This window comes from Lissotriton vulgaris, chromosome 1_1 (genome assembly GCF_964263255.1).
Source record: "Lissotriton vulgaris chromosome 1_1, aLisVul1.2, whole genome shotgun sequence".
NCBI classification, from domain to species: Eukaryota; Metazoa; Chordata; class Amphibia; order Caudata; family Salamandridae; genus Lissotriton; species Lissotriton vulgaris.
The window spans coordinates 1382828080-1382855238 of NC_141685.1; the positions used below are offsets into that span (position 1 = coordinate 1382828080).

General features: G+C 45.8%; 1 protein-coding gene across 2 annotated transcripts in view; it reads left to right on the forward strand.

Annotated features, from left to right (window-relative positions):
• IQUB (IQ motif and ubiquitin domain containing) overlaps window positions 1-27159 on the forward strand; it is a 438241-nt gene that overhangs the window by 401421 nt on the left and 9661 nt on the right. For both annotated transcript variants that reach the window (XM_086966816.1, XM_086966821.1), the window contains one exon: window positions 17871-18056. In XM_086966816.1, the coding sequence (XP_086822942.1) occupies window positions 17871-18056 (186 nt within the window). The remainder of the gene's footprint in view (window positions 1-17870; window positions 18057-27159) is intronic.

Sequence of the window (27159 nt, forward strand, 5' to 3'; positions counted from 1 at the left end):
TCGCTTGGTAAACTTGAATGGTACAAGGGCGGTTAGCGCCGGGCAAATCTTGAGAAAGGTCCTAGCCCTACCTTTTTCTACAGTATCTTCACAAAACTTTTATAAAAACGACCCCATTTTAGATCAGTTGCTGTGTTGAAAGTTTCGGTGTGATCCGTCAAATGAAGGCCCAGAAAAAGGAGCGTCCCAAAATGTGTTTTCCCCATGTTATGTCAACCTGTATTTTTCATTTTTGAAGACGACTACAACCCTAATTGCTGAACCTAATGACACCAAATTTGACAGAAATATAGATGTTGGTCCAGAAAGCGTGCTTTTTGTGATTTGTTGTATATCCTTTCAGTAATTTCAGAGATATTTAAGCTTAAAAAATAAAGAATTCTCAGAGCCCAAAATCCTTCTGAAATTTGATTGGCTGCCAAATACTTCAACCAGGAAGTGTTGGCAGCCATCTTGGGACTTTACTTGAAGCTGAGTCCCACAAAAAATTTAAACAAAAAAAAAGAAAAGGGGGCTTGGTAGACATACCCAGAACCCCCAGGCCTTTTTTTTAATGCATGGATGCCGACAATTGTTTTTTTTAAAAACAAAACGCCGACTCCCAAGCTTCGTTTCTAATTGGCCCCCTGGTGGGCCATCTCCAGGGGGGCAAATGCTTTCCGGGGCAACTTGATGTCCCGGGGACCACCACCTCTCCTGGTCTTCATAAACAAGAAATGCGGGGATGCCGGTGGATGCCTGTATGGAATCCACTGCTGCCTCCGGGATCACCACCTCCCCAGGGCTTATTTATTTAACAATGGGGGGCCTCTTGGACCCACCCAAGCCCTGGAGACCACAACCTCCCCAGGGCATTAAGTTTAAAGAGTACAGGGGAGCCATGCGGACCCCCCGCAGTTTCAGGGGTCGCCACCTCTCAGGGCCTTTAATTGTAACTAATGCAGAGGGCCAGCACCTCCCTGAAGCTTTTCTAAAATGTAATGTAGGGGCCCACTGACTCCCTGCAGCCCTAGGGACTACCATTTTCCCGGTGCGAAATTGAAGAAGGGCAGGGACCACGTGACCCCCCCTCCTGGATCCTAAATGGCCCTGGGGACCACCACTCCTCCCAGGGCCAGCTCTTGCTATGTCCTGGGGTGCCCATCCCTGGATATAGCTGTTTGCTAGGGCTTGGCAGGAGCTTTACCGCTCCCGCCAAGCCTAAACTGTGCTCAGCTTTGAGCAAGCCAGAGCATTTTGCTCTTGTTTGCTCAAAGCGGTGCACATTTGCTTGTTAGCAGCTTACTCTGGGTCAAAGCAATGCCGGCTCCTGCAGGAGGCCAACTAACCTTCCTGTTGCTTCCAATAAGTTCCACAGAGTGCGATTGATTTGAGGACTTCGGAGGCCAGCCCCCTTTCTCCACTGCTCTACAAATGCATCTCCTGGCACAATACTGGTTGGGGGATGAAGTCCTTTTGGGTGCTGAAGGTCCTTGGGGCCAAGAAGCCCTCCTTTTACCTCCAGTCCCTTACAGCAGAATTCCTGAATGCTGGTCGGAGGCTCCACCCAGTTTCTCCACCACTCTGCAAACGTGATCACCAGTTAAAACAAACATAGAAATTCATTCAAAAAATAAAGGTTACTTGAACGTTACAGTTAGGAAATAGATTTTGAAAATCCTTTGAAATTCACTGAAAAAACAAAGGTTACGAGAACGTTATAGGCAGGAAATAGAATTTTAAAAACTTAGAAATTCATTGGAAAAAACAAAGGTTACACGGACCTTATAGTTAGGCTTAGATTGTCCTCATACAAAACCAGTGAAATTCAACAGTTATAGTTACCTGAGCTACACCCCACAATGCACTGCTTATGACCTCACTTATTACATCACTAATGACATGGTCAGTGACCTCGCTGATGAAATCACTGATGGCATCTCAAATGACATCACTCTTGACATCATCCATAGAACCACTCACACACCCACTCACACTCCCATACAACCTTGTCTGTCCACTCATACACCCATACAACCACTCACATACCCATTCACAGACCTATAACAGTACTCACATACCTACTCACTCCACCAAGACATTCACACACTGACCCATTCACTCACATATACAGCCACTCACACAACCATTCACTCACCCATACAGTCACTCATAGAACCAGTAACTCACCCGTATACCACTCACATAGTCACACACTCACATGTATGGCTACTCACACACCGACTTATTTACCTACACACTCACACACTCACTCACTCACCCGTACACCCTTTCAACACGGTCACTCACTAAAACACACAAGCACTCACACACCCACTCAACCATGTACATGCCTATTCACACATTCATACACTCACTCACCCATCGGCTCACTCACCCATACAGCCATGTACACACCAACTACCTTAACCAAACACCCACTGAAACAGCTAGTCACTCACCGACACAGCCACTTGTATGCATTCATACAACCATTCAGATACTCATTCACTCACTCATACAGACACTATACTCCCACTTACCACCTCATAGAGCCACTCACACCAGCCACTGACATACACACACACTCACCAATACAGCCACTCACACATCTCACTCACCCACCTAGCTACTCACACACCCACTTATACAGCTACTCACACACCCATACACACAAGGATACATACAGTTACACAGCCACTCACATAGTATGGGTTAGGAGTATCGCTCAGTAGTAGTTCATCTAGTATTGTAATTTAAATTTTGTAGTAGGTTAATATATATGTTTAACAATCATAAAGTCTTAGAAAATACTGACACTCACTGGATGATGCCATCAGTGATGTCATTTGAGATGTCTTCATTGATGCCACTGACCGTGTCATGAGGGATGTAATATATGAGGTCATAAGCAGTGCAGTGCGGGAGCATAAGTTATAGTTAGCTCAGGTAACTATAACTGCTGAATTTCATGGTTTTGTACATGGGAAATCTGAGCCTTACTATAACGTCCCTGTAACCTTTGTTTTTTCCAGTGAATTTATTTATATATATATATATATATATATATATATATATATATATATATATATATATATATATATATATATATATATATATATACATATACATATACATATACATTGGTATTGGTGTTGTGAGGGGTTTGGGGCTGCTAAGGAAATTGGATGGGAAGGGTGTTTTAGGGTCCAGGGGTGGCTTAGGAATTGTGTGATAAGGGTGTTTTTAGGTGTTGGTAAAGGAATAGGGTGATAGGGTGTGTTTAGGGGTGGTTAAGGGAATAGGGTGGTATGGGTATGTTTTTGGATTTTGGGTTGGGTAAGGAAATTGAGTAGTAAGGGTCATTTTAGGGTTTAGGGACAGGTAAAGGAGTAGTATAGTAAGGGTGTTTTTAGGGTTTAAAGATGGGTAAGGTAATTGGGTTGTAAGGGTGTTTAAAGGTTTAGGGATTGGTAATAGAATTGGGTGATACTGGTGTTTTTAGGGTTTGGGTGGATAAGGAAATTGGATCATAAGGGTAATTATAGAGGTTTGGGTTGGAAAAAGGAATTGAGTGGTAAGCGTGTTTTTAAGGTTTCGCTGTGTTTAAAGGAATTTGGTGGCAAGGGTGTTTTTAGGGTCTAGAAGTGAGTAAGTGTATAGGGTGGTATGAGTGTTTTTAGGGTTTAGGGATGGGTAAGAGCATAGGTTAGTACAGTTGTTTTAGGAAATAGTGGTGGGTATGGGAATTGGGTGGTAAGGTCACATAAAAGTGGGTACTTGGTGGGGTTTCCCCAAAATAAAATCTTTATTATTATTATTTTTTTTTAAATGTTATGAGGCGCTTGTGGGGAGAGGAGTTTTCACTCTGGTTAGTTCTCAAGATTAGAAGAAGAGCAGGTCCTGTATAGAACACCCTACAACACCAGCGACACTGAATCTGCTCACCTGTATTTAGGTCGAGCCTAGCAGCGCGCATGCGCTGCTCTTTTGGAGGTTTCTTGTGAGCACTCTAAACTTTTCCTTGTGGGTCTTACTCCTCTCACACATAGGATTGGCTTTTGCATGTGTCTTTCACTAAATAAAAGGACGAAAATGGCTACATGTGGGTGCATGTCCCACCTTCTTGTTTAATGTTCCCTCCCACCGCGTTTTGCTCTCAGGAGCGAGCAGCGGCGCGCAGGGTGGCAGCTGCATTACTCGTGGGTCAGGTTACACAACGCTCCGTGCTTTCGCTAGTTTTACAAGCAGGAATGACAAAACGTGGATGTAAGTAAAAGTCTCGAAATGTTTTGGCTCCTCATACCCAACATGCGGAAAGTTAGGATTGCGCCTGTCGGCGATAATTCATTTTCCGCCCAGCTCATGTTAATTTTCATTGTGCATATCGATAAAGCACTTATTAAATTCAAGTTTCAAGTTTTGACAGCCGTGTTGATGGAAGAAAAGCGCACAGCCCCAAGCTTCATCTTTCAGCATAGAGGCTGCACCTTTCTTTTATCAGCACAGCACCCACTTGTTGTTTTAGGAAGTTAAGAGGTAAGAGTGAAGTGTGCGCTGGGTCTCTTTATACGAGTGGTTAATCTCAATGGAAGCTACCGGGAAGTTTTTAATTAATTCACAATAAACTTTGTGGGAATGAGCGCACGCGCTGCTTTATGAGTTGCCTTATTTTCCGTTTTAGCCCTCCCACCCACCTGTTAGTATAAGGAAACAAAAGCTGTGCTGCTGTACCCGGTCTTTATCGCTTATTCGCCAAACACTTGAAGCGTCTCCTGGCTTTCTCGGTGTTGGCTAACGGCAGAAATCGTGTGAACGCTTGTTTATTTCCCCCTCGCCCTTCCTCATAAAGACGGCAGCTTTTCTTATGACAAATATAGTCACTGCCTGAATGGGCCAGTTTAGATTTATACTGCAAGCGTGTTGGTACTGATAGTGCCCAAATCGCACATATCGGCGTGGGTCTCCCTCTCCTAAAAAGACACAGCAGTCTTGGTGCTTGGCATGAAGATAGTGCAATCCTGCCCTGCTTACGGTAACAGCGCATACGCTGCGGGCATATAGTTTTACTTCAGTTTTTGCCTTGTTATCTTTAGTTATCTCATTTCTTAACTCAGTCTTTCGCCTTAACAAACCCCCTTAAAAAATGTATTGTTGCAATTGAACTGTGCCGTGTCTGATTAAAAGATGTGCACTTTTTATTGTTTACTAGGCAGACAAATAAATCCCTATCCTTTTGGCTCACCCTACTTGTGATCGTTATGCACTGCTAACAGTGAAACAAGACCCTCGATAAAACCCTTCTCTGTCTCTTTCACTTGCCATGAATAACCTTTTAATTGTGCCACACTTGTATGTTGATCTCAGTGTTGCATGTAGTAGACATTATTATGTGCATCTCTCGTACTCCACCCGTGTGTCTCACTGTGTGATGGCTGTCCGGCAATGCCTGCCCCCAACCCTGAAAATGTTTTCATTTACAAAGATGTGCTCCATCATATTCAAAAAGATGTACATACATCGCCAACATCTACACTTTTCTACAACATTCATCATTTGATTTCTGTCCATGTTTTATATTTTTTAATGTTAACCCCATTTTTATGCCTTCCCCTTTAAAACGTCACTCCTCTGTAAAAAGCAGGTTCTTTGTTAGACATGCGCTGCAGTCACTGAATTTGTGCCTGAGAAATGTAGTATTTTTGTCCACCACCCACCTCCTCTCCCCCGCCGCTCTCCGACCATTCGCCAAATATAACTTTGAGCACGTACAGTTAATGTTTTTATGTTGTCTTCCTTGACAAGTACCACCCAAGGCTTAACAATAAAGAAAGAGGAGATAGAAACCATTCCCTGTGATTAATGTGTTTACTGTGAAACATGGACACCAGAGTTGTAATCCCAGGTTCCCACTCGAAACATGGAGTGATCCTGGGCAAGTTATTTTATCCGCTTTTGCTCATCAGCCTTCTCCGCATCTCCAGTTCTTTGATGTACCTAAATATTTAAGATTAATTTACAAGCATCCTGAGTTACAATAGCATGCTAAAACCATTTCCTAAGAATGGGTAGAACAGTTTACCAGTGGGTACATAGCCCAGTCGTACTGTGGCTTCAAAGATGTTGTCTGCTGTCTTGACTTGCTTTATTTGCCTAGTACCACATACCTTGTTAATGGCTTTGGGACCTTCCTTTTCTAACCACTATGCCTCTTTTTAGGGGAGCCTGTGCTGTGTGCTTTGCGACGGACTTCTTGGGTAAATTCTAAACGCCTCCTTGGGAATGGATTCTGTCCATTATTTAGAGTTGGCTTCCTGTTTTGTCATTCACAATTGCTTGCTTTCTGTTTGCTGGCTGTATTTATTTTAGGCTGCCCAGCATCTTGCATCTCTTTGTCCTACCCATGGCGCATAGCCTGTTTATAATGTGCTGCATAACTAAACACTTACAAGGTCCCAAAGGCGAGACCTATTGGCTATGCCAATGCTTGCCTAGCAAGGTTTTTAAGGATAGAATTAGGACAGTGCCATCCATGCAGAGCTAGAAAGGGAGAAAGCCTTTTGTCATTTCTACAGCAAACTCTTTAAGCTTGGGATTAGCACAGGACCATCCACGCCGAGCTGTAAAATGACAACAGCCTTTTACCACTTCAGGTACAGTATTACAGCTTTGGATTGGTAAAATACCATCCAAGCTAAACTGGAATGAAGTAAAGCAACTCCTGACACATTATTGATCTTCAGAGAGGTTTTGCTTTGTCCAGACGCAAAGTATACCCACTATATTCAAAACAATACCCTTTCAGGCTTAGAGTGTTGCATACATTATGGAAAAAAGAAGCAGTTCCCAAGTTTAGGTGGAAAACAGCTCCTGTATAGAGCACCTTACAACACCAGTGACACTCTGAATCTTCTCACCTCAAATGTTTTAAGCATTGAGTTTTGCACAGTGCCACCCTAAATGTGTGTGTAGGGGTTTTACTTACCTTATATAAACTTAACTCGCATTGAAAGGCATGCATGGTAAAGTTATATGCGTGGTAAAGGTTTTCTTCATAACCGCTTCACTGCTGATGACGAGCTCAGTTCGTCATCAGCCACGGTAGTCGTGTGCGGATGTCGGGCTGAGCTTCAAGTTGTAATACTTTATAAAAATTAGTACACAAACACGTGTTCCTACACATTATGCTAACATCTCTATACACTGTTGTTACACGTAACCTGTTCATTGGCTGAGTCGGTCACACATCAATCCTTCGCCCTCACTGCCTCAACTGTGCATGTCAACATGACAGATAATGGTGTGCGTTGGTGGTGGGTGGGTATCCTGAGTTTTGGGCCTTCTGCAAAGCAAAGACTTCATACACAGCTTTGTTTGTTTGACACTGGCCTCTTTGAATCTGGTGTGACATATTGTTCCCAACTCTCACTAGTCCATGTTTTATAATGTATGTCTTTCTCCTAAACGGATGTTATTTCTATAGTGCCATTGCTGTGCGGCGTAATATGAGCTGCAGGTATGTCTGCTCTTGGATGCCAATCCTGCCCACACCACCAACAGACATAGTAACCATGAAGCATTGCTACCACTCGCTTCTCCGACTGACTCCGCCCTGTACCTCCCGGGACCCCAATATGGGGCTCTGGGAGTGACAAAGGAGCACTGCAGGTATATTCCAGGTGCAGCATTTGTAGTCTCTCCGCTTCATGTTATTTTTCACATTCTCCATGGCGAACTCTGGCTGACACCTTTGCAGTTGTTTCAGGGAGGATATGGTTAGCTTGTTAGGGCAGCTGCATTGGACCCTGCTCGATAGGTCCCACAAACCCCCCATTCATGAATCCTTCACCAGCTTCCTCAAGGAAGGAGCTGGTGTAACTGCAAGAGGTTCATGGCACCATCTGTGTGCACATTTGCACTCTAAAGAGAGCTAAGAAGTGTAAAAGCCTACTCTACTGTCTTCTCTCTGGCCTAGCCTGGCAATTTCTACTTCTGACTTTCTATTGAATGTTGTCTTTAAGTCTTACATATTTTTATCATGGTAAACTGGCTTATGTACTTTTTTCTTCTGTGTACATCTATATTTTGATTTGAAAGTATTGGTTCATAAAACATGAAAATCATAAACCTCATGCATTTATTAATGCATCCTCCCCTTGTTGCTGTCCTGAGTGATGTTAACTAACACTTGCTCTTTCTCTTACTATCCTATTTTATATTGCGGCCGTTTGTGATGGTAGGCTAGTAGGGATATCTTGTCCTTTTCCAGCTCTTTACATCTACCATAAGAGTTTTTATTTGTGGTGTTTGTAATCATTTCCACTTCTCATTAGTCCTGTCGCTTTTACAGTCCTTGGGATGTTTTAATGACTTGCTTGTTTTCATCATTCTATTCCCCTGCCTCTGACGCTATCCTTTGTGGTGGTAGTGATCTCTTACCCTCTTCGCTTATTCTTTACATCTAATATTGGTGATTTTCTTTATAGTTCAGTAAACACTCACCTCATCATCTTTTTCTTCAGTCTTGTCTCCAGTGTTGTCCTTTGTGGTGGTAGTGGTGGCACTTGACTTTTTCTCTAATTCTGTACTTGTGACACTGTATCTGCCCTTGTGATGTCAGTAATCACTTGTAGCGTCTTTTTCATTAATCCTACCGCTGCTGTTGTCCTTTCTGATGTTTGTAAACACTTGCCTCCTTTTCGTATTCTTTACTCCTGCAGCCTTACTGTGCTTTGTGGAGTTTGTAACCATCTACACATCACTCTCTCTTGGTGATTCCAGTGTGCAACAAATATTCTACGGCGGTGGTTCCCAAACTTTTTTAACCCGTGGCTCCCTTGACCTAATTTGCAGTTGGCCGTGGCTCCCCACCATTTTTTTACCGGTGGGCGGGTGGGAAAAGATAGAAAGAAAATGGGGCTTCGCTTGTTACAAATGAAGCCTGTGTGTTTATTCATGCATGAGTGTGATCATGTTTGTTTTTATAGCGCACTATTACTCTGGTGTTCTGAAGCTCTGCAATTCTGACATCGCTGCACAGGGGGCCTAAAGTCTAAAAGTCAAAAGCACTTGGCAAGGGCTGCGTCTGTGAAAACACAAACCATTGTACCTGCATTAAGCAGGTGGCATTTGTAACTCCCCAGTACTTTGCATATCTTGCGCCGGATAAGCTGCAATACGTTAATCCTGCATTCAGGCACTGGCAGGGCCTCAAAAAGACCCATAATATACACACGGCCAGACGCTATCTGTTATGTTCCTGAAGGTCCGCCCCTGATGTCCCGAGGGCTGGACGTGTTGGTCATGTGACCTCCCTATAATAAAAAGAGGTCGAGCACGTGCGAGGGCGTTCAGAGAGAGACGCGCCGACCGAGCAAGCAAACTTATTCCCAGTGTCCGGCTGAGTTTATTCTAGGGCCACGTGTCAGGCCTAGCTAGGATTAGATGCCCCTGAGTGCAGGTCCCAGAAAGATCTCCCTAGGGCCATCCTGTCCCCATCACCCGACACAACAGCTATCTTTCCCACATCATGCGCCGGCCCCTGGCTCCTGATAACAGTGCACCAGGGCGCCGCGGCGCACAGTTTGGGAACAACTGCCTTAGAGGGTTAGTGAAGTATATTGAGGAGTAGAGTAGCATGAGGCAAAATAAAGGGGAGTGGGGAGAGCAGTATGAGGGAAAAGGAAGAAAGCGTGCAGGAGATTAGCCTGCTTTTCAAGGAAGGAAAGTGTGGAGAGCAGTATGAGGCATGAGGAAGGAGAGAGGAGTAGAAGAGTAGTAGGAGGGATATGAAAGGCGTGTTAGAAGTGTTGAATTTTTGTAATGGTATTTGTGCTGGTAGGTGGTTTTGTTGGTGGTAGTGGTGGTTTTGATGCTTATACAGTTGGTGGTGTTTGTGTGTTGGTGCTGTAGGTGTTTTGTTAGATGATTGTTGGTGTTTGATATTGGTGGTAGTGCAAAAGGAGTTGTTAGCAGTATAGTGTAGTTAAATATAGTAAATGTTTTTGTTAGATCTGTTATTGTTACATGTTAGTGCATATTAACAAATCGTAATACAATTTTGTTTTGAAAGTTCATGTTTATTAAGTATACATGTGATACAGCGAGTGCTGGAACCTGCCTTAAACCCGCACATCTGGCCCGTGATCCAGGGGTATTTCCTCTTTAGTGGCTCTCCACGTGCTGGCCACTTCGTAGAGGTCTGTAGAATTTCCGCCCCTCGGTCGTGGGGTATTAAGATAACAAGAGCAGTGGCTGCCTTTTCATGAGGTTTGGGGGGGGGGGGGGGGGGGGGATATGACAGGATTAATCACCCTAAACTCCAGTTGTCAATCGTGCAGCAGGTGAAGTGGCACAGAAGTGAAAAAGTCGAGACTGCAAAAGAGAAGGAGTGTTAGTGGGTGGATGGAGAGACTGAGTCGACAGGTGGATTCCTGGATCTTTTGGAAGGGGGTGGTAGGTGGACGGTTATGTCGGTGAGTGGGTGGCTTGGCTCATGAGAGGGTAGCAATGGAGAGGCGATGTGATGGAAAGTGGGCCACTGCATACATGCCCATGCCAACATTTCAGAAGAGCAAAGTGGGAGATTTCATTAAAAAAATCGGGAGAGTGGGGCCTTGAATCGGGTTACTGACAGGTATGGGCTTTGGAAGTGTGCTGCTGCAGGATCGGACATTGGAAACGTAAATGCATGTTTTTTTTTTCTTACCTTTTAGAAGCATTGTGCGCAATGGCAGGCAGAGAGGGTGATGCAAGGGTTGTGCACTGGCCTTGCAGGTTGCTTGCATTGCATACACCCCCCCCCCCCCCCCCCCCTCCCCGTGTGGCAGCCCGGGTTGGAACAACTTCCCAGGCACACACACAGTCGCTCCCCCCCCAGTACTTCACTGATCTTTAAAAGACAATTTCCTTGTTAACACCCCTTCTAGAGCCCCTGCACGTTACACAATAAATACCAAGCCCTGTCAGCTGAAACTAATCGGGGTTTTGCTTGCAGGAGTCTGGAGGCGGGAGACTATCCTTGAAAATCGGTAGTCTCCCGCCTGAATCGGGAGGGTTGGCATGTCTGCAACTGGGCAAACCGAGAAGGAAGAGATATGTTTAACATGCACCAGGGGCTTTCTCTACCCATATGTGCGGGTAACTCACTTCTGACCCCCACAATAAACAACACCACCTTAAAAGCGGCGCAAAGCCTCCTGCACGAGGCGCCCGTGCTGCTGACTCATCGGAGGGCTCCGAGATGTAAAGAGCTGGCTAATGTCCCGGAACTGCTGCCTGTCCCACGAGCACAGTGATGGTGTGACCCCCGGAGTCTAGGCGCTGACCGATACTCACACCTGCAGTGATGGGTGAACGCCCAGAGTCAAAGTGCTTAATTAGGGGCAGGGCGGCCTATTCATCGCGGAGGCAGGGGGGCGAAAGAAAGTGACACATGCTTAGTGCGACTTTCACACTTCCTTTCCCACATTGTGTGCAGTGCCCCTGGCTCCTGATAACGGCGCACCAAGGCGCCGCGGCGCACAGTTTGGGAACCAGGGTTCTACGGCATACATTACTTCCTGTATTTGTGTTTTTGGTGATTTACCCTTGTGCATGGACACATGCTATTAGACACATATGAGATGCACATTTCCATTTTGCATCTGTCATGTCCATTGTGTTCCTCGGCAACTTAGTAAGTGTGTCTCATACACAAATAGGCCACAAGCAAACACATTTCTCCATGATGAGCAGGCTCAGCTCTCTCACCTCCCCCCTGGCCGCGAGATACCGGCAGCCGCCTACCTGCAGCTTCAAGCGGCACGACCCGGGGATTAATACTAATGAGTAGCTACTGCTGACACCGGTTGGGGACCACAACAACCAGCATCCTTTGCTCTCCCAGGAGGGAGGAGCACACTGCAAACCGCCAACTCCGCGCTACATAAGTGCTTACGACTCACGCAGCGCAGGCTGCTGGTGACACCGGTTGGGGACCACAACAACAATCATCCTTTGCTCTCCCAGGAGGGAGGAGCACACCACAAATCGCCAACTCCGCGCTACATAAAGCGCCTACGACTTCTGCAGCGCAGGACGCGCCCGGGCTAAGCCCCGGCCAGGGCCGGGCCCGTCCTGGCCCGTCCTTGCCCGTCCTTACCCGTCCTTGCTCGTCCTTTCTCGTCATCGCCCGGAAGAGGCTGTGCTGGGCCAAACCCCAGACCCCCCCCCCCCCCCCCCCCCCCCATCTGCAGCACATGGACCCGGGCTGTGAGCCATAAGGTACAGGTAGACATTTCTGTTGCTTTCCTCCCAACAAATGTGCCACACACGGGTAGTACTCTACCTTGTACCTTTTTAGGTCCGGCTTCATTTTGATATTTCTCGTCTCCCAGTGTACCTACCATCTTTAATCGTGCTCCCTAAGTACCCCTTGTGGCGCTGTCCCTTCGTGTTATCCACAATGAGTAAACGCATGAGTGTTGTGAGCACTCTGGATGCTTTTATCATCAGGGCTGAATCAATGCTTAGCCACGATATCGAACCGACAGAGAGGCGTATATCTTTAGATCCTCTAACCCTGCAGAGGCGCTCTTCCTTAGGTTCTATCGCCCCGGGCGATGCTCTCACAACTTGCTCACCCTCCACTGCGCAGGGCCAGCTTTGACCCCCACCTGCAACTGACCCACCATAGACACCCTAAATGGGCCCAGTATAACCACAAGGTCGTGGACCCTATCACCAGATACAGAGAATTCCGAGGATATGCTGAGAGAGCCATCAGGGAAGCGGTGGAGGGTGGTGGGCACTCAAAAACCTAAACAACAGAAGCAGCTTCGGCGAATTAACTTTGAGGTGCCTCATACCTGCACCATCAGTACACAAACCGACCCTGCGCCACCTGTGCCCATATGTAGTGCTCTTGGACATACTGCACTGGGTATTGCTGGGGGACCTGCTCTTGACATTGCTTTTGCACAATTGAAAGAACTGATTGATAACAGTTTTCTTTTACTCCGGGGTCGTTTAGATCATTTGGACATTGCAATAAGTAAAATGATCAGCCTAAATGGGTAAATACAGACTGCTGCTACTACAGGGGAGGGTATGGTTATAGAAACACCTCATACCTTAGCCACAGTCCCCTTAGAAAAAGTGCTGGCTAGGGTAACAACCATTGAGGATCTGTTAAGAAAAGGTCATGGAGTAGGTGCTACCAACCCCCGTACAATCCCTCAGTACGTGTACTGGATGATGGTATTGTAGCATCTTCTTCCCAGGCTAATCCCCAGCACACTTCAGATAAAGCTTCCTTAGGACCCAAGAGTACTATTGGCTCAAAAGGTAACCATGCTTTTGCCCAATTAAGTCTAGTGAAACTCAATTGCCATCTATTCCGCACACAATTCCCATGGACAGGGAGGAGGTGAGGCTGAATCTGCCCCGCGAAGCCACCCCACACACCATAATTATAGCGAATGTACTGCTTCCTACTCCCCAGGCAAATGAAACATGGGAGGCACTCAAAAGCAAGGCCCTATGTTGGTTCTGGACTAAAACCTGGTTAACAGAGGCCCTGTTTGGTGAGTTCAAAATGGCGAGAAAAGTAGGCTGGGTGGAGAGAAGGGAGAACCCACTCCCCGGTGATTGTATCATTCTCAGTTTTAGATCTCCGAGAATGGTACGCGTGATCCTAGGCAGACTCAGTAGTGATCATGTATCACAAAGAGGACTACATGTATTGCCTCTAGGTTACTTTTACCCCCCAAGGAACCATCTTCAACAGCCTTTACAGCAGAGACCTATACCCCCCCCACTACTCACCACCAGTTTAGCTTACCCTTACAAAATTGATTCGATATACTCCCATCCCCGGAAGGCATAGATTGACTTGTTCCCACAACCAGTGGGGCCATAGAAAATAATCCCCCTAGCCTAAAATTGGTATCCTTGGAACTAAAGGAGCTCACTCATAAGGACCAAAGCAATATTGGAGTTTTAATTGATAATTCTATCCATCGAATCCTGGGGCCACCTGCCAACGTCCAGCCAGACAGCTTAGTGATTGACGATTATATTGCACCTGGTAAAAACAAACAAGGATCTTACTCGACAATTGTAAACACTCATCATTCACATCCCTTAACTAATACTGATCACCACTCTAACGTTATCAACGCTGCCTGTGGTTATACTAAGCACGTTACTGAGGGTGAACCTAGGTCCAGCCTAATGAACATACTTTTTTGGAACGTGGCAAGTTTAACTACTAAATTGTCTAACGCTGATTGGTTTAAATTAATTTATGATTTCGATATTTTATGTTTTCCGGAAACGTGGGTAGATGAAACGCAACATATTAACGGGTTCAAAACATTTTTTACCCCGGAGCCTATGGAGGATGGCCTATGTACTTTCACATCAAACAGGCTGAATGCAAGAAGAGTGCCCCTTGTGGAATGTAATACCTATTATCAGATGTTAAAAATGCATACTGATAAATCCCATTGCATTGTTCTCTTAAAAGTTTACAATAATATTCCTGCCATGCAAACGAGGGAAGTCTTAAGGCAGCTACAGGAGGATTTGGATACTGTCTATGGGAACACAACCGAAGACCTTTGCATAATTTGGGGATGGGCCTTTGTGCTCAAGCGGAAGTTGGACATTGTGGTTTATTACGTTTATGATGAGATATATATATATATATCTAATTTTTCGCATTCCCCCTCCGGGAAACTTTAAACCTGATGATATATACCAAGACCTGGGTTTTGCTCACCACCCATACCGTTCTGTAATACCTTTAACGGTCGTGCTTAATCATAGATTTTCTTTTAATATCAAATAGATACGCCGATAGAACATATAATTTTAAAACCCATAATGTCTCCTTTAGTGACCATTTTCCTATTAGCGTTACCTTAGATCTGCCGACCAAAGCGTTATCCATTAGACATATGGCCACAGAGCCTTCACAATACATGCCATTACTAATTCCAACGGATACACGATTGGATGGGCGGGAGTAGATGCCTTACAATTTACTAAGTCATTTTTAACTAACTGTAAAATTGACTTCTCGGTTTGCCTTGACGAGATGGCCACGGATCCCAATATTTTTAATTCCGCCTGCAAAATCTCACTGGCCATCCAAAATAATTTAATAACAGAACCCAAAGGATCCTCTAGTAGTAAGCCAGGCAGGTTTGATTCTCAGTGTAGCAAATCGCATGCGCCCTGAAATCTTCTCTACACAAGCCGAGGAGAGATCAGGAAGCAAAAAAAAAGGCCAGGGCGGCGTATATAAAACGTCCCTCCAAGATTGAAAAGAGGCAATTAGATCTGAACTGTGGCTGGCCCTTAAGCAAGCATCTGCCACAAAGAACATGAAAGGCTTTTGGAAGGCTGTGAATGCCCCGTTCTTGGCCCCTAAAAACTCACCAAGCTTTGCAAACACGGTCAGGGAAGATCAATGGGTGACCCACTTTTCCAGCTTATACTGTACCAACGCAAATTCCAACCTCCCAATCTGCATCAATTTTAACGTGGATGTGGTGATACTGGCCATCCACGTAAGCATTGGTGGAAAAGCTCTGGGACCAGATAGTATACCAGTAGATTTATATAAATCCTGCCCCTTTCTCTAGCACCCACTCCTAACTTTGGTCTTAAGGGCCTGCTGTATACAAGGTTTAACTCCGACTTGGACAGAGTCCATTCTTGTCCCTATTTTTAAGAAAGGCAAACGCAATGACCCGGCCTGCTTTAGACCCATATCACTGCTGGACTCCCTTGTGAAAGAGGCCAGGCGCATTGTTTTAAATAGACTGCAGTCGTGGACTGATAACACAAGTGTCATCTCAGATCTTTAGTATGGATTCCGTCAAGGTTTAGGTACTGTGGAACAGAGTTTGAACCTGAGCCTTGTACTGGGAAAATATCCTCAGCAAAAAAAAGGAGCCTTTTTATGTGTTTCGTTGACCTGTGCTCGGCGTTTGACTGTGTCAATCGCCAGAACCTGTGGCGCATCTTAGAGGACACGAGCATGAAAAGGCAACTAATTAATTTTTTTAAATAGTCTTACCTTGACGCCCAGGCCAGGGTCCTCTTTGGTAGAACTGGTTCACTTAGTCGCAGCTTCCTGTCAGGAAGGGGGTAAGGCGGGGTGTGTATTGGCCCCACTCCTCTTTAGCCTCTACATAAATAGTTTGGGAGACACTTTATTAAGGGAATGCCAAGATCTACCTAGCTTAGGCAAAAGGACAATTGGTGCACTATTATACGCCGATGACGCAGTCTTGTTAGCCTGCACTTCGATCGGCTTGCAGAAAATTGTGTTGAGGTTTGCATCCTATATGTCAAGCCAAGACCTTAATGTTAATATTACCAAAACTTTCAACATGAAATGTAGTAACCCCAGCATCAAGTGTTGTGACATTTTTATAAACAACAAAAAACTTGAATTTGCTAACCACTTCTCATACTTAGGAATTATCTTCGATAGAAGGGGTTCATGGGCAAAAGCCATCAATTGTAGAAAATTGCTTTTTGCCAAAGCCATAGGTGCTTTGATCAACTTTGCCAGGAAGTTAGGAAGGCGTCCTATTAACGACCTGTTGATAATATAGAAAGCCAAATGTACTTCAGTTGCTCTGTGTGGAGCTGGTATTTAGGGTTATCCAAATGTAGAGTCCCTCCACCAAGTTGAGAACAGGTTCCTAAGATATCTTCTAGCTGTCATGAATAGCACGGCCACGTATAATTGTGACGCCGAAGTGGGACTGTCATACCTGTCTGATCTAATTAAAATCCAGACGATTTTATTATGGCACAAGGTTTGGACTGGCATTACCACTGGTCTCAACCCAGACGTGATATAAGACTGTTTGAACTTGCAGCGGGCACAATTTATTCCTTGGCTCGCATATGTTAAAAATGTTATGCATGACCTAGATTGTTCTGAGTACTTTGTTAACCCCGATAGCCTGTCCCTCATTACAAGAAAGGAATTAAATGTATTATGTATCAAACTCATTGAGACGATTAGATTGTCCTCTAATATTATGAAAACATCAGTCAGAGCAAATCAAATGTTCTTGACTGAAACGGGGATACAACCATATTTACTATCCACCACAAGAAATTATGACAGGATGTTATTGACACGCCTACGCCTAGGCAATTTCTACAATTTGGTAGCATTTCCCTCTGATGAATGATTGGTCACACTCTCTTTTCCCATGCCCCTGCAATGAAATATCTGCAGTCAACAATCCTATCATATTATTCTGCAAGTTTTATATTTTAATCAGGAAAAGAAAATGCAAGGACTAAGACAATGGTGACCTGCTTTCATTAAACTGCAATTCCTATATGATGAAATTTTTACCAACCACATTGTAAAATATATGAAAAGGGTGGTTAGAACTAGGAAAACTATGCAAGGTCCTTCCTTTGATTAAATGATTATGGTTTTATTTATGTAATGGCTGTGCACTGGAATTCGTTTACCGTTTTTCTCTTTGTAATTTTGAACAGATGCCATTTTTAACATATACTTGTATTTTTAACAGATGCTATTTTTAATATATACGTCTCAAATTTCAGTTATATGCATTTACATATCCTCGTTATTGTAATGCATTGTGCTTTTATGATTTGACATTTTTAAATCGAATAAAGCGTATCTTGGCTTGACTCCATGATGTGCATTTTATAGATTTTCTGTGGTCTTTTTATCTCTCCCCATATTTGAGTGTATTAATGTTACCACAGAAATAAACATTTTGTGCAACTGACAATTCATTAATTTTAATATACCTATACTTTCAAAAGGAGTATCCTTGTTGCCAATATGCTTGCTTTCAGTAGATCATGGTTCTCCTTTTCATTACTTGACACCACAGGAGCAGGACATCCAGTACCTGGTTGAGAATATTTGGGCTGTACAGTCAATTCTCAGTTCCTGGGATGATCTCTTTGATTTGGTCATGGTCAGGTGGAATAAGTACTTGGAATGGACTCCATGGAACTGCATCCTGCTCACGAAAGAGGAGGCAGCTGCCCATCTCAAGCTTAGCAATGCCGAACAGGTAATGACTTATATTCTTTTTATGTGATGTGTGTGTGTATAAAGATATTGGTCATTCAAACAGATTAACATGGCTTTAAACAGAAGTAGTTTAAATTTCTCAACAGTGAGTGATACTTCTACTAGACCCGGGCTGAGTTTGCGGAATTTTACTCCGCGGAACTCCACGAAGTGCGTGAACAACTCTGCCGCGCTCCATGGAGTTCCGCCAGAGACAGACTCTTTCAAGTTGTGCTGCACATACTGATTTTTAGCACCAGAAGTCTGTCCCGGGCTTTGAAATCAGTGCGAACAGCACTAAGCGTCTCGCCAGAGGTAGTAGACATTCTACTTGGGCGGTAGCTTCCTCAAAGTGAACAGCAGATTTCTCAACGCCGTCACGACCTGCTGTGACCTCTCGCCAGGACTAGGTCTAGTGCTCAATTTTTTCTCTCTCGATCACTCACCAACTCAACATTGGTGAGCCGCTCAAGAGAAAAAATTCTGCTCCGCATCGCTTTGTGGAGTTTTCCAGAACTCTGCATTGGAGCGCAGAGTGGGCAAGGCTCAGCAAACTAGGTCGGCGGAGCCGAATTCTTCACCACCCTTACCTTTGACTGCCTAATGTTTGGGAGTCATTGGATGACTATGCTGATTTTACCCAGTTAGGGCTGCTACCAAAGGTAGAAGGCAGAGTGAACGGTTGTGGAAGTCGTTGAGCAGAATTGGATTGATAACTCAGTCAGGTGTTGCTCATATTGTTTTATGCACTAAGCACTTATCAGACTCGACAGTTGTTCCAAAATTTATTTTAAGTTCTTTTCGTAGTGTATTTCACTGCCCATTGCTAGGGGTATGCTACTGTTACATATTTTCCCTTCAAAGGACAATCCACTATTAAATCTGGCTCATACATATACATTTACTTCATCGTAAAAGTGGAGAAGCGTGGCTCAGTGGTTAGAGGCGGCAGACCCGGAAGCTGAGATCGGCCGTGGACCAGGGTTCGATTCCCCGCCTCGGCGGGTCTCGGGCTCAAAATTCCACGGAGTCGACAATTCTCGCTCCGGTGCCTACTCGACTCACGGGGTCACACTCTGCGACTCTGGGCAATAGCTTGCTTAATCTCCACTACGGCCCCTCGCGGCGGGATGCCTGGCTTTCACCTTGTGGATACCCGGCTGGGGTATCTCACAGAGGAATACCAGGACGGGTTCCCTAAGCAAGCGCCTTGAGACCCCTGGGTTAAAGTGTTGCGCTATATAAATCGAAACACATTTACATTTACATGTACATATCGTTTATATTGTGATGATGTTTAAGGCCCTCTTAGGCTATGTAAAGATGTGATCCCACGGTAAAAGGGTAGTAAATGGTGCCAGAATATGTGTTGTAAAGCTCCCAATGACAGAAATAGTAGAAACTCAACAAATTTCGATTTTCTTTACCTGTAGCAATCTTCATGAATTTATCAGTTGCAAAAAAGTATTTCATGGCTGACTTAAGGGGCTCTATTTAGTCAGGAGGGGAATCCTCTACTTCCTTATTGTAACTACTCTGATAACTATGGTCTTTTTCAAAGTTAGAAAAGATTACAAAACAACATGAAATACATTAAATTACTAGTGTGGTCACTTTACATCCAACAGTACTTTTCTTCATGGTATACAGACTGCATTTGCTCTTCCCCCTTCTCAGTATTGCCAGGCCCTATTGCAAATCAAACATTCACAAAGGCAGTAGTTCTGGCCTATTTTGAGTGAATTTGTTCTTTGTTGGTACGGCTGTACATTGTGCAGTATACATGGTTGTAAAAACAAACACCACTTAGGTGCCTGTAGACATGCAGCCAAGGACATAGAGGCATATATCTATACAGTGAGGCCCTGGCACATGGAGAGTGGAAGCAAAATCCATTGGACAGATCCTGAAAAGTGGAAAGACCATAACCTAGATGCTACACAAGGTGGGTTAGGTGAAATTATGAGGGGCTGAGTGGCAGGTCTTCGGTTTGGGGGGGGGGGGGCTCTGAGAATTTGTCTCAGGAGCTTGTATAGAGCCCTGTTTTGGGCAGAGAGCCTTATAGCTTGGTGGCAATAGACTGACGATGGGTTAGCCTTTGGGGATTGCTTTGGGTTTTAGTGGAAAAGTTTAAGACGTATGCAAGTGGCGTTAAGGAGTACTGTGGAAGGCCTATTCGCAGACGTTTCGCAGTAGTCCAGTTTTCTGAGTACTCATGGATCCAATGGTGCCTTCATTTCATGGATTTGCAAAAACAACAAGTGATGGACCGAATGTGGATCAATGTCACACATTCCCCCAGTCAAAAGATCTGGGCCCAAATCCATCGTTTTTTTGCACTCCACACCACCCTGGGTTAGACAATGGCGATATGCAAATCAGCTCTGACCCTGTTGCCCCATGGGAACAGTCCAGTCCGAACTACAAAAGCCATGTCCTTCCCAGAACGGAATCAAGCATCCGAGGACCGGACCGGTTTCGAGGTAACACCTCTCATCAGCCCGGCTAGCTTGACTCCAAGTGGTGTGGAGTGCCTGGGACCCACGTCTGGGCATCCCCAGCGCACTTAGGGCGGCAATTGCAAAAACAACAAGTGATGGACCGAATGTGGATCAATGTCACACATTCCCCCAGTCAAAAGATCTGGGCCCAAATCCATCGTTTTTTTGCACTCCACACCACCCTGGGTTAGACAATGGCGATATGCAAATCAGCTCTGACCCTGTTGCCCCATGGGAACAGTCCAGTCCGAACTACAAAAGCCATGTCCTTCCCAGAACGGAATCAAGCATCCGAGGACCGGACCGGTTTCGAGGTAACACCTCTCATCAGCCCGGCTAGCTTGACTCCAAGTGGTGTGGAGTGCCTGGGACCCACGTCTGGGCATCCCCAGCGCACTTAGGGCGGCAATTGCAAAAACAACAAGTGATGGCCCGAATGTGGATCAATGTCACACATTCCCCCAGTCAAAAGATCTGGGCCCAAATCCATCGTTTTTTTGCACTCCACACCACCCTGGGTTAGACAATGGCGATATGCAAATCAGCTCTGACCCTGCTGCCCCATGGGAACAGTCCAGTCCGAACTACAAAAGCCATGTCCTTCCCAGAACGGAATCAAGCATCCGATGACCGGACCGGTTTCGAGGTAACACCTCTCATCAGCCCAGCTAGCTTGACTCCAAGTGGTGTGGAGTGCCTGGGACCCACGTCTGGGCATCCCCAGCGCACTTAGGGCGGCAATTGCAAAAACAACAAGTGATGGACCGAATGTGGATCAATGTCACACATTCCCCCAGTCAAAAGATCTGGGCCCAAATCCATCGTTTTTTTGCACTCCACACCACCCTGGGTTAGACAATGGCGATATGCAAATCAGCTCTGACCCTGTTGCCCCATGGGAACAGTCCAGTCCGAACTACAAAAGCCATGTCCTTCCCAGAACGGAATCAAGCATCCGAGGACCGGACCGGTTTCGAGGTAACACCTCTCATCAGCCCGGCTAGCTTGACTCCAAGTGGTGTGGAGTGCCTGGGACCCACGTCTGGGCATCCCCAGCGCACTTAGGGCGGCAATTGCAAAAACAACAAGTGATGGACCGAATGTGGATCAATGTCACACATTCCCCCAGTCAAAAGATCTGGGCCCAAATCCATCGTTTTTTTGCACTCTACACCACCCTGGGTTAGACAATGGCGATATGCAAATCAGCTCTGACCCTGTTGCCCCATGGGAACAGTCCAGTCCGAACTACAAAAGCCATGTCCTTCCCAGAACGGAATCAAGCATCCGAGGACCGGACCGGTTTCGAGGTAACACCTCTCATCAGCCCGGCTAGCTTGACTCCAAGTGGTGTGGAGTGCCTGGGACCCACGTCTGGGCATCCCCAGCGCACTTAGGGCGGCAATTGCAAAAACAACAAGTGATGGACCGAATGTGGATCAATGTCACACATTCCCCCAGTCAAAAGATCTGGGCCCAAATCCATCGTTTTTTTGCACTCCACACCACCCTGGGTTAGACAATGGCGATATGCAAATCAGCTCTGACCCTGTTGCCCCATGGGAACAGTCCAGTCCGAACTACAAAAGCCATGTCCTTCCCAGAACGGAATCAAGCATCCGAGGACCGGACCGGTTTCGAGGTAACACCTCTCATCAGCCCGGCTAGCTTGACTCCAAGTGGTGTGGAGTGCCTGGGACCCACGTCTGGGCATCCCCAGCGCACTTAGGGCGGCAATTGCAAAAACAACAAGTGATGGACCGAATGTGGATCAATGTCACACATTCCCCCAGTCAAAAGATCTGGGCCCAAATCCATCGTTTTTTTGCACTCCACACCACCCTGGGTTAGACAATGGCGATATGCAAATCAGCTCTGACCCTGTTGCCCCATGGGAACAGTCCAGTCCGAACTACAAAAGCCATGTCCTTCCCAGAACGGAATCAAGCATCCGAGGACCGGACCGGTTTCGAGGTAACACCTCTCATCAGCCCGGCTAGCTTGACTCCAAGTGGTGTGGAGTGCCTGGGACCCACGTCTGGGCATCCCCAGCGCACTTAGGGCGGCAATTGCAAAAACAACAAGTGATGGCCCGAATGTGGATCAATGTCACACATTCCCCCAGTCAAAAGATCTGGGCCCAAATCCATCGTTTTTTTGCACTCCACACCACCCTGGGTTAGACAATGGCGATATGCAAATCAGCTCTGACCCTGCTGCCCCATGGGAACAGTCCAGTCCGAACTACAAAAGCCATGTCCTTCCCAGAACGGAATCAAGCATCCGATGACCGGACCGGTTTCGAGGTAACACCTCTCATCAGCCCAGCTAGCTTGACTCCAAGTGGTGTGGAGTGCCTGGGACCCACGTCTGGGCATCCCCAGCGCACTTAGGGCGGCAATTGCAAAAACAACAAGTGATGGACCGAATGTGGATCAATGTCACACATTCCCCCAGTCAAAAGATCTGGGCCCAAATCCATCGTTTTTTTGCACTCCACACCACCCTGGGTTAGACAATGGCGATATGCAAATCAGCTCTGACCCTGTTGCCCCATGGGAACAGTCCAGTCCGAACTACAAAAGCCTCGAAACCGGTCCGGTCCTCGGATGCTTGATTCCGGTCTGGGAAAGATATGGCTGTTGTAGTTCGGACTGGACTGTTCCCATGGGGCACAGGGTCAGAGCTGATTTGCATAAAGCCATTATCTGACCCAGGGTGTTGTGGAGTGCAAAAAACGATGGATTTAGGCCCAGATCCTTGTACTGGGGTGAATGTAAGACATTAATCTACATTCTGTCCATCAAATTGTTTTTTGTAATTTTCTCCCTGAGTGTACTGGGGTAGCTCAGACGTGGGTCCCAGAGCCTCCACACCACTGGAGTCAAGCTAGCCGGGCTGATGAGAGGTGTTACCTCGAAACCGGTCCGGTCCTCGGATGCTTGATTCCGGTCTGGGAAAGATATGGCTGTTGTAGTTCGGACTGGACTGTTCCCATGGGGCACAGGGTCAGAGCTGATTTGCATAAAGCCATTATCTGACCCAGGGTGGTGTGGAGTGCAAAAAACGATGGATTTAGGCCAGATCCTTGTACTGGGGTGAATGTAAGACATTAATCTACATTCTGTCCATCAAATTGTTTTTTGTAATTTTCATTTCATGGATGGCATTATATTCATAGATTATGGGATGGTAAGGGTATTTGGGGAGGAGTAGTGTATGGTGATCAATGGTATCAAAGGCTGCAGATAGATTAAGGAGTGTAAAGGATGGATGAGGGGTGATGATGCAAGCTGAGATGATAATGTTAGCTGTACATTTTGTTGGAGGACTGGCGGGATCCCGTATGTGCATGAGGCCTTCTTGTAGATGCTCCTGCACTTCAGTCAATTAGCTAAAAGGGGGAATAGGTCTCCTTTGTCCCGAGTGTGGATGCAGACATTGGACACCCTGTTCGACTCTGGACGCTGTATCCCTTATGAAGAAATTACACTGGGCAGTTTCTAACCCACATGGCATCAACCAGGGCATATCACTTATCTAAGTTGGTGTTGGGATGGAGCCTCCGACAGATGCATTAATGCAAATGTTGTGGACAATAGGGAATGGCTGACATTTCACTACACTAGTTTACAGAGCCATAAAGGCTACTAGGTCCAAAACCCTGACATCCCTGTGGGCTGGCTGGGATGAAAATCTGGATGACGCAATTACTGACTTAGAATGGAACAGGGTCCTACAACAGGTAAGCCAAATCTCGATGTCAAAGCATTCTGTCTTTTCGAGGAACTCACTGAATTCCATTTGTTAATAAAATAACTACATTGGCCTTGTAGTTGATTCCATCTCATTCATGATACGTAGAGACAGGATTCTACAAGTTGTGACCTAAATATACTTTCAGCTTGTTTGTGTCTTTTACATGAGAATCAAAGATCGACAGACACCTAATATTTGTTCCCCCTCAGTTAAAATGCATGAAGGCTTCTTCCCCTTGATGCCATTGAGGTTCCCTTCTCAATGCTAGCTCTGCTGTCATATATATGGTACCGACATCTATCATTTTATCTTTGACCATGCCCTCACCCTTCTTGCTATCTCCATAATCTGGATCACAAAACCTCAATCGACCTCCTCCAGCTGTCTACCTGGGGCCGTATTACACAAAGTGCCCCCGGGGTGCAACGGGCGTTTGCGCCTGCTTCGTGTGCCCCCGGGGCACTTTGGTATTCCAGAAGGGGCCACAGATGCTTGTGCGGCCCTTCTGTAATACCGATAGCGCACGCACACATAAAGTGCCAGCGCTATCTTCAGGGGCCGTTCCCTCATTTGCATGGGGGCTTTCCCCATGCTAATGAGGGAATCCCATTGGCTCTGCGCCCGTGCCATATTACAGACGTGGGCGCAGAGGCAAAGAAGCTCTCAGGAGGCGCGCTGACAGTGCACCACCTAAAAGGTGAACACTGTCATTGTGCTCCCTGAGAGCAGCCCACTGGAGTGGAGAAAGTGGATCCTATGGACCCCCCCATACATCTCCTTGTAGGCTGGTGCAATCACTGACTGCACCCACCTGCAAGGGAATCTCTAATCCTCCTTCAAAGTGAGTTGCCACCTGCACATTAAAACACTGAGCGGCTTTAACCGCATGCGCGCTAGCGGAATTCCGCTCGCACGCTGGGTTTTTAAAAAACGCACTTTACGTGACGAGCTGGGCTCGTCATCAGGGTGCGAGGAGGCTACGCCATGACGAGCCCAGCTCGTCATCAGCGTCGAAGGGGTTAAAGCAGCTGCTTTACTTTTCACATGAATGTGCTGCCCCCAGGGCATCAAGAGTTCACAGCTGCCCTGAGAGCAACGCATTCAGCATAATACAGCATAGTTCCCTTCATTGCGCTGGCCGCATCTTTTTAAAGGTGCGGCCAGCGCAATGAAGGGGAATGCGTTGCATGTAAAATGCGGCCCCAGAATGTTACAGTATAGTATTTAAGATTCAAGTGCCTGGCCGAGGTGGACTTGTTGCACTAACTCATTAATACTGCATTGCTCGCAAAGTTTTGAGTATGAGTCATTCAAGCAGCTGCTTCTCAATGATCTGACAGACCTGTTCTGCTTCTTCATTTACATAAACGTACACTGCTGTCAAGAAATGTTGAATGATTCCTTTCCTAGTGATTTCAATATCATGGCACTTGGCCCCGAAAACATCTGCGCCTAGACCATTGTAGAAGATATGCCTGGGATTTGCACATCTGCATAACATCCGGGCCTCTGACTCGGTTCTATTAATTGAGTCGTGGGACCAGATTCGCGATTACAACTTTCCACATTTCTATAGGCTGCCCAGAAACATTATCATTTATTGCCAAAAAAATCAAATGTTGTTATATTGCCTTTCAGTTATTAAATTAAGAAGAGTTTTAGTATTTCCGTTGTTAAGCTTTTGGTTGGAATTTGGGTCAGAAAAGGCAGTGTATATATATATATATACTGCGATGATTAAAATTTGTCTAGAGCAAAATTATTTTTTGTTCAATGGTCAGGTATATCAGCAGGTTAGAGGGGTAGCTATGGGGGCCTGTTTTTCTCCCAGCCTAGCGTGCTTGCACATGGGCTGGTGGGAGGAACAGGTCCTCATGGGACAGCATCAGGCCACCATGGAGAGGAATGTACCAGTCTATTTGAGGTATATAGACGACCTCTTTCTCATTTGGCAGGGTACCTTGCTGGAGGCCCAGGAATTTGTAGAAAAATTAAACAGAAATGATCTGAACTTGGAATTTACATCTTCCATGAGTAAAACCCAACTATGCTTCCTTGACATAGAAGTTTATGTACATGAAGGTAAATTAGCAACACGACTTTATAGAAAGCCAACTGCTGGCAATTCTATTTTGCACGCAGGAAGTCAGCACCCGCATCACTTGATACAAAGCATCCCCTTTGGGGAGATGCTTCGCATCAAAAGAATCTGTAGTGATGAGAGGCAGTGCACTAGAGCTATGGACGAAAGCCGTTTGCGCTTCTTGGCACGTGGATATTCAGCTAAAACGGTCACTAGGGCCATGGAACGAGCCAATAATCTGATCAGGGCAGAGATTCTAGTGCCCAAATCTAAGAACGATATGGAGTCAGATACAGTACCCAAAGATAGCTCGAGAGTCGTGGTTACGTATAACCAGCAACATAGGGAAATCAGGCGGATTTTCAGCCGCAACTGGAACCTAGTGACGGGGGATCCCGTCATTGGGGGTTCAGTGGGCAGAAGGCCAGAGTTTTCCTTTAGTAAATCTACCTCCATGTCAGACAGGCTAGTGAAAAATCATCTGGAACCCCCAATATCTAAGACCTTTATGAATTTGAGGAAAGGGTTTCTGAAATGTTCCAGCTGCAAAGCCTGTAAAAATGGATGCAATACAACACGTTATTCCATTCCTTTCAAAGAAGATCCAGTTCTGATAACTAAACAGTTATCTTGCAAAACGGAGTTTGCCGTTTATGTGCTGCAGTGCCCCTGTGAACTCAGGTATGTAGGGAGTACCCGGCTGCCGGTTCACAGGAGAATACTGCAGCACTTGAGGGCAATCACCAATAAGGAACAAGCCT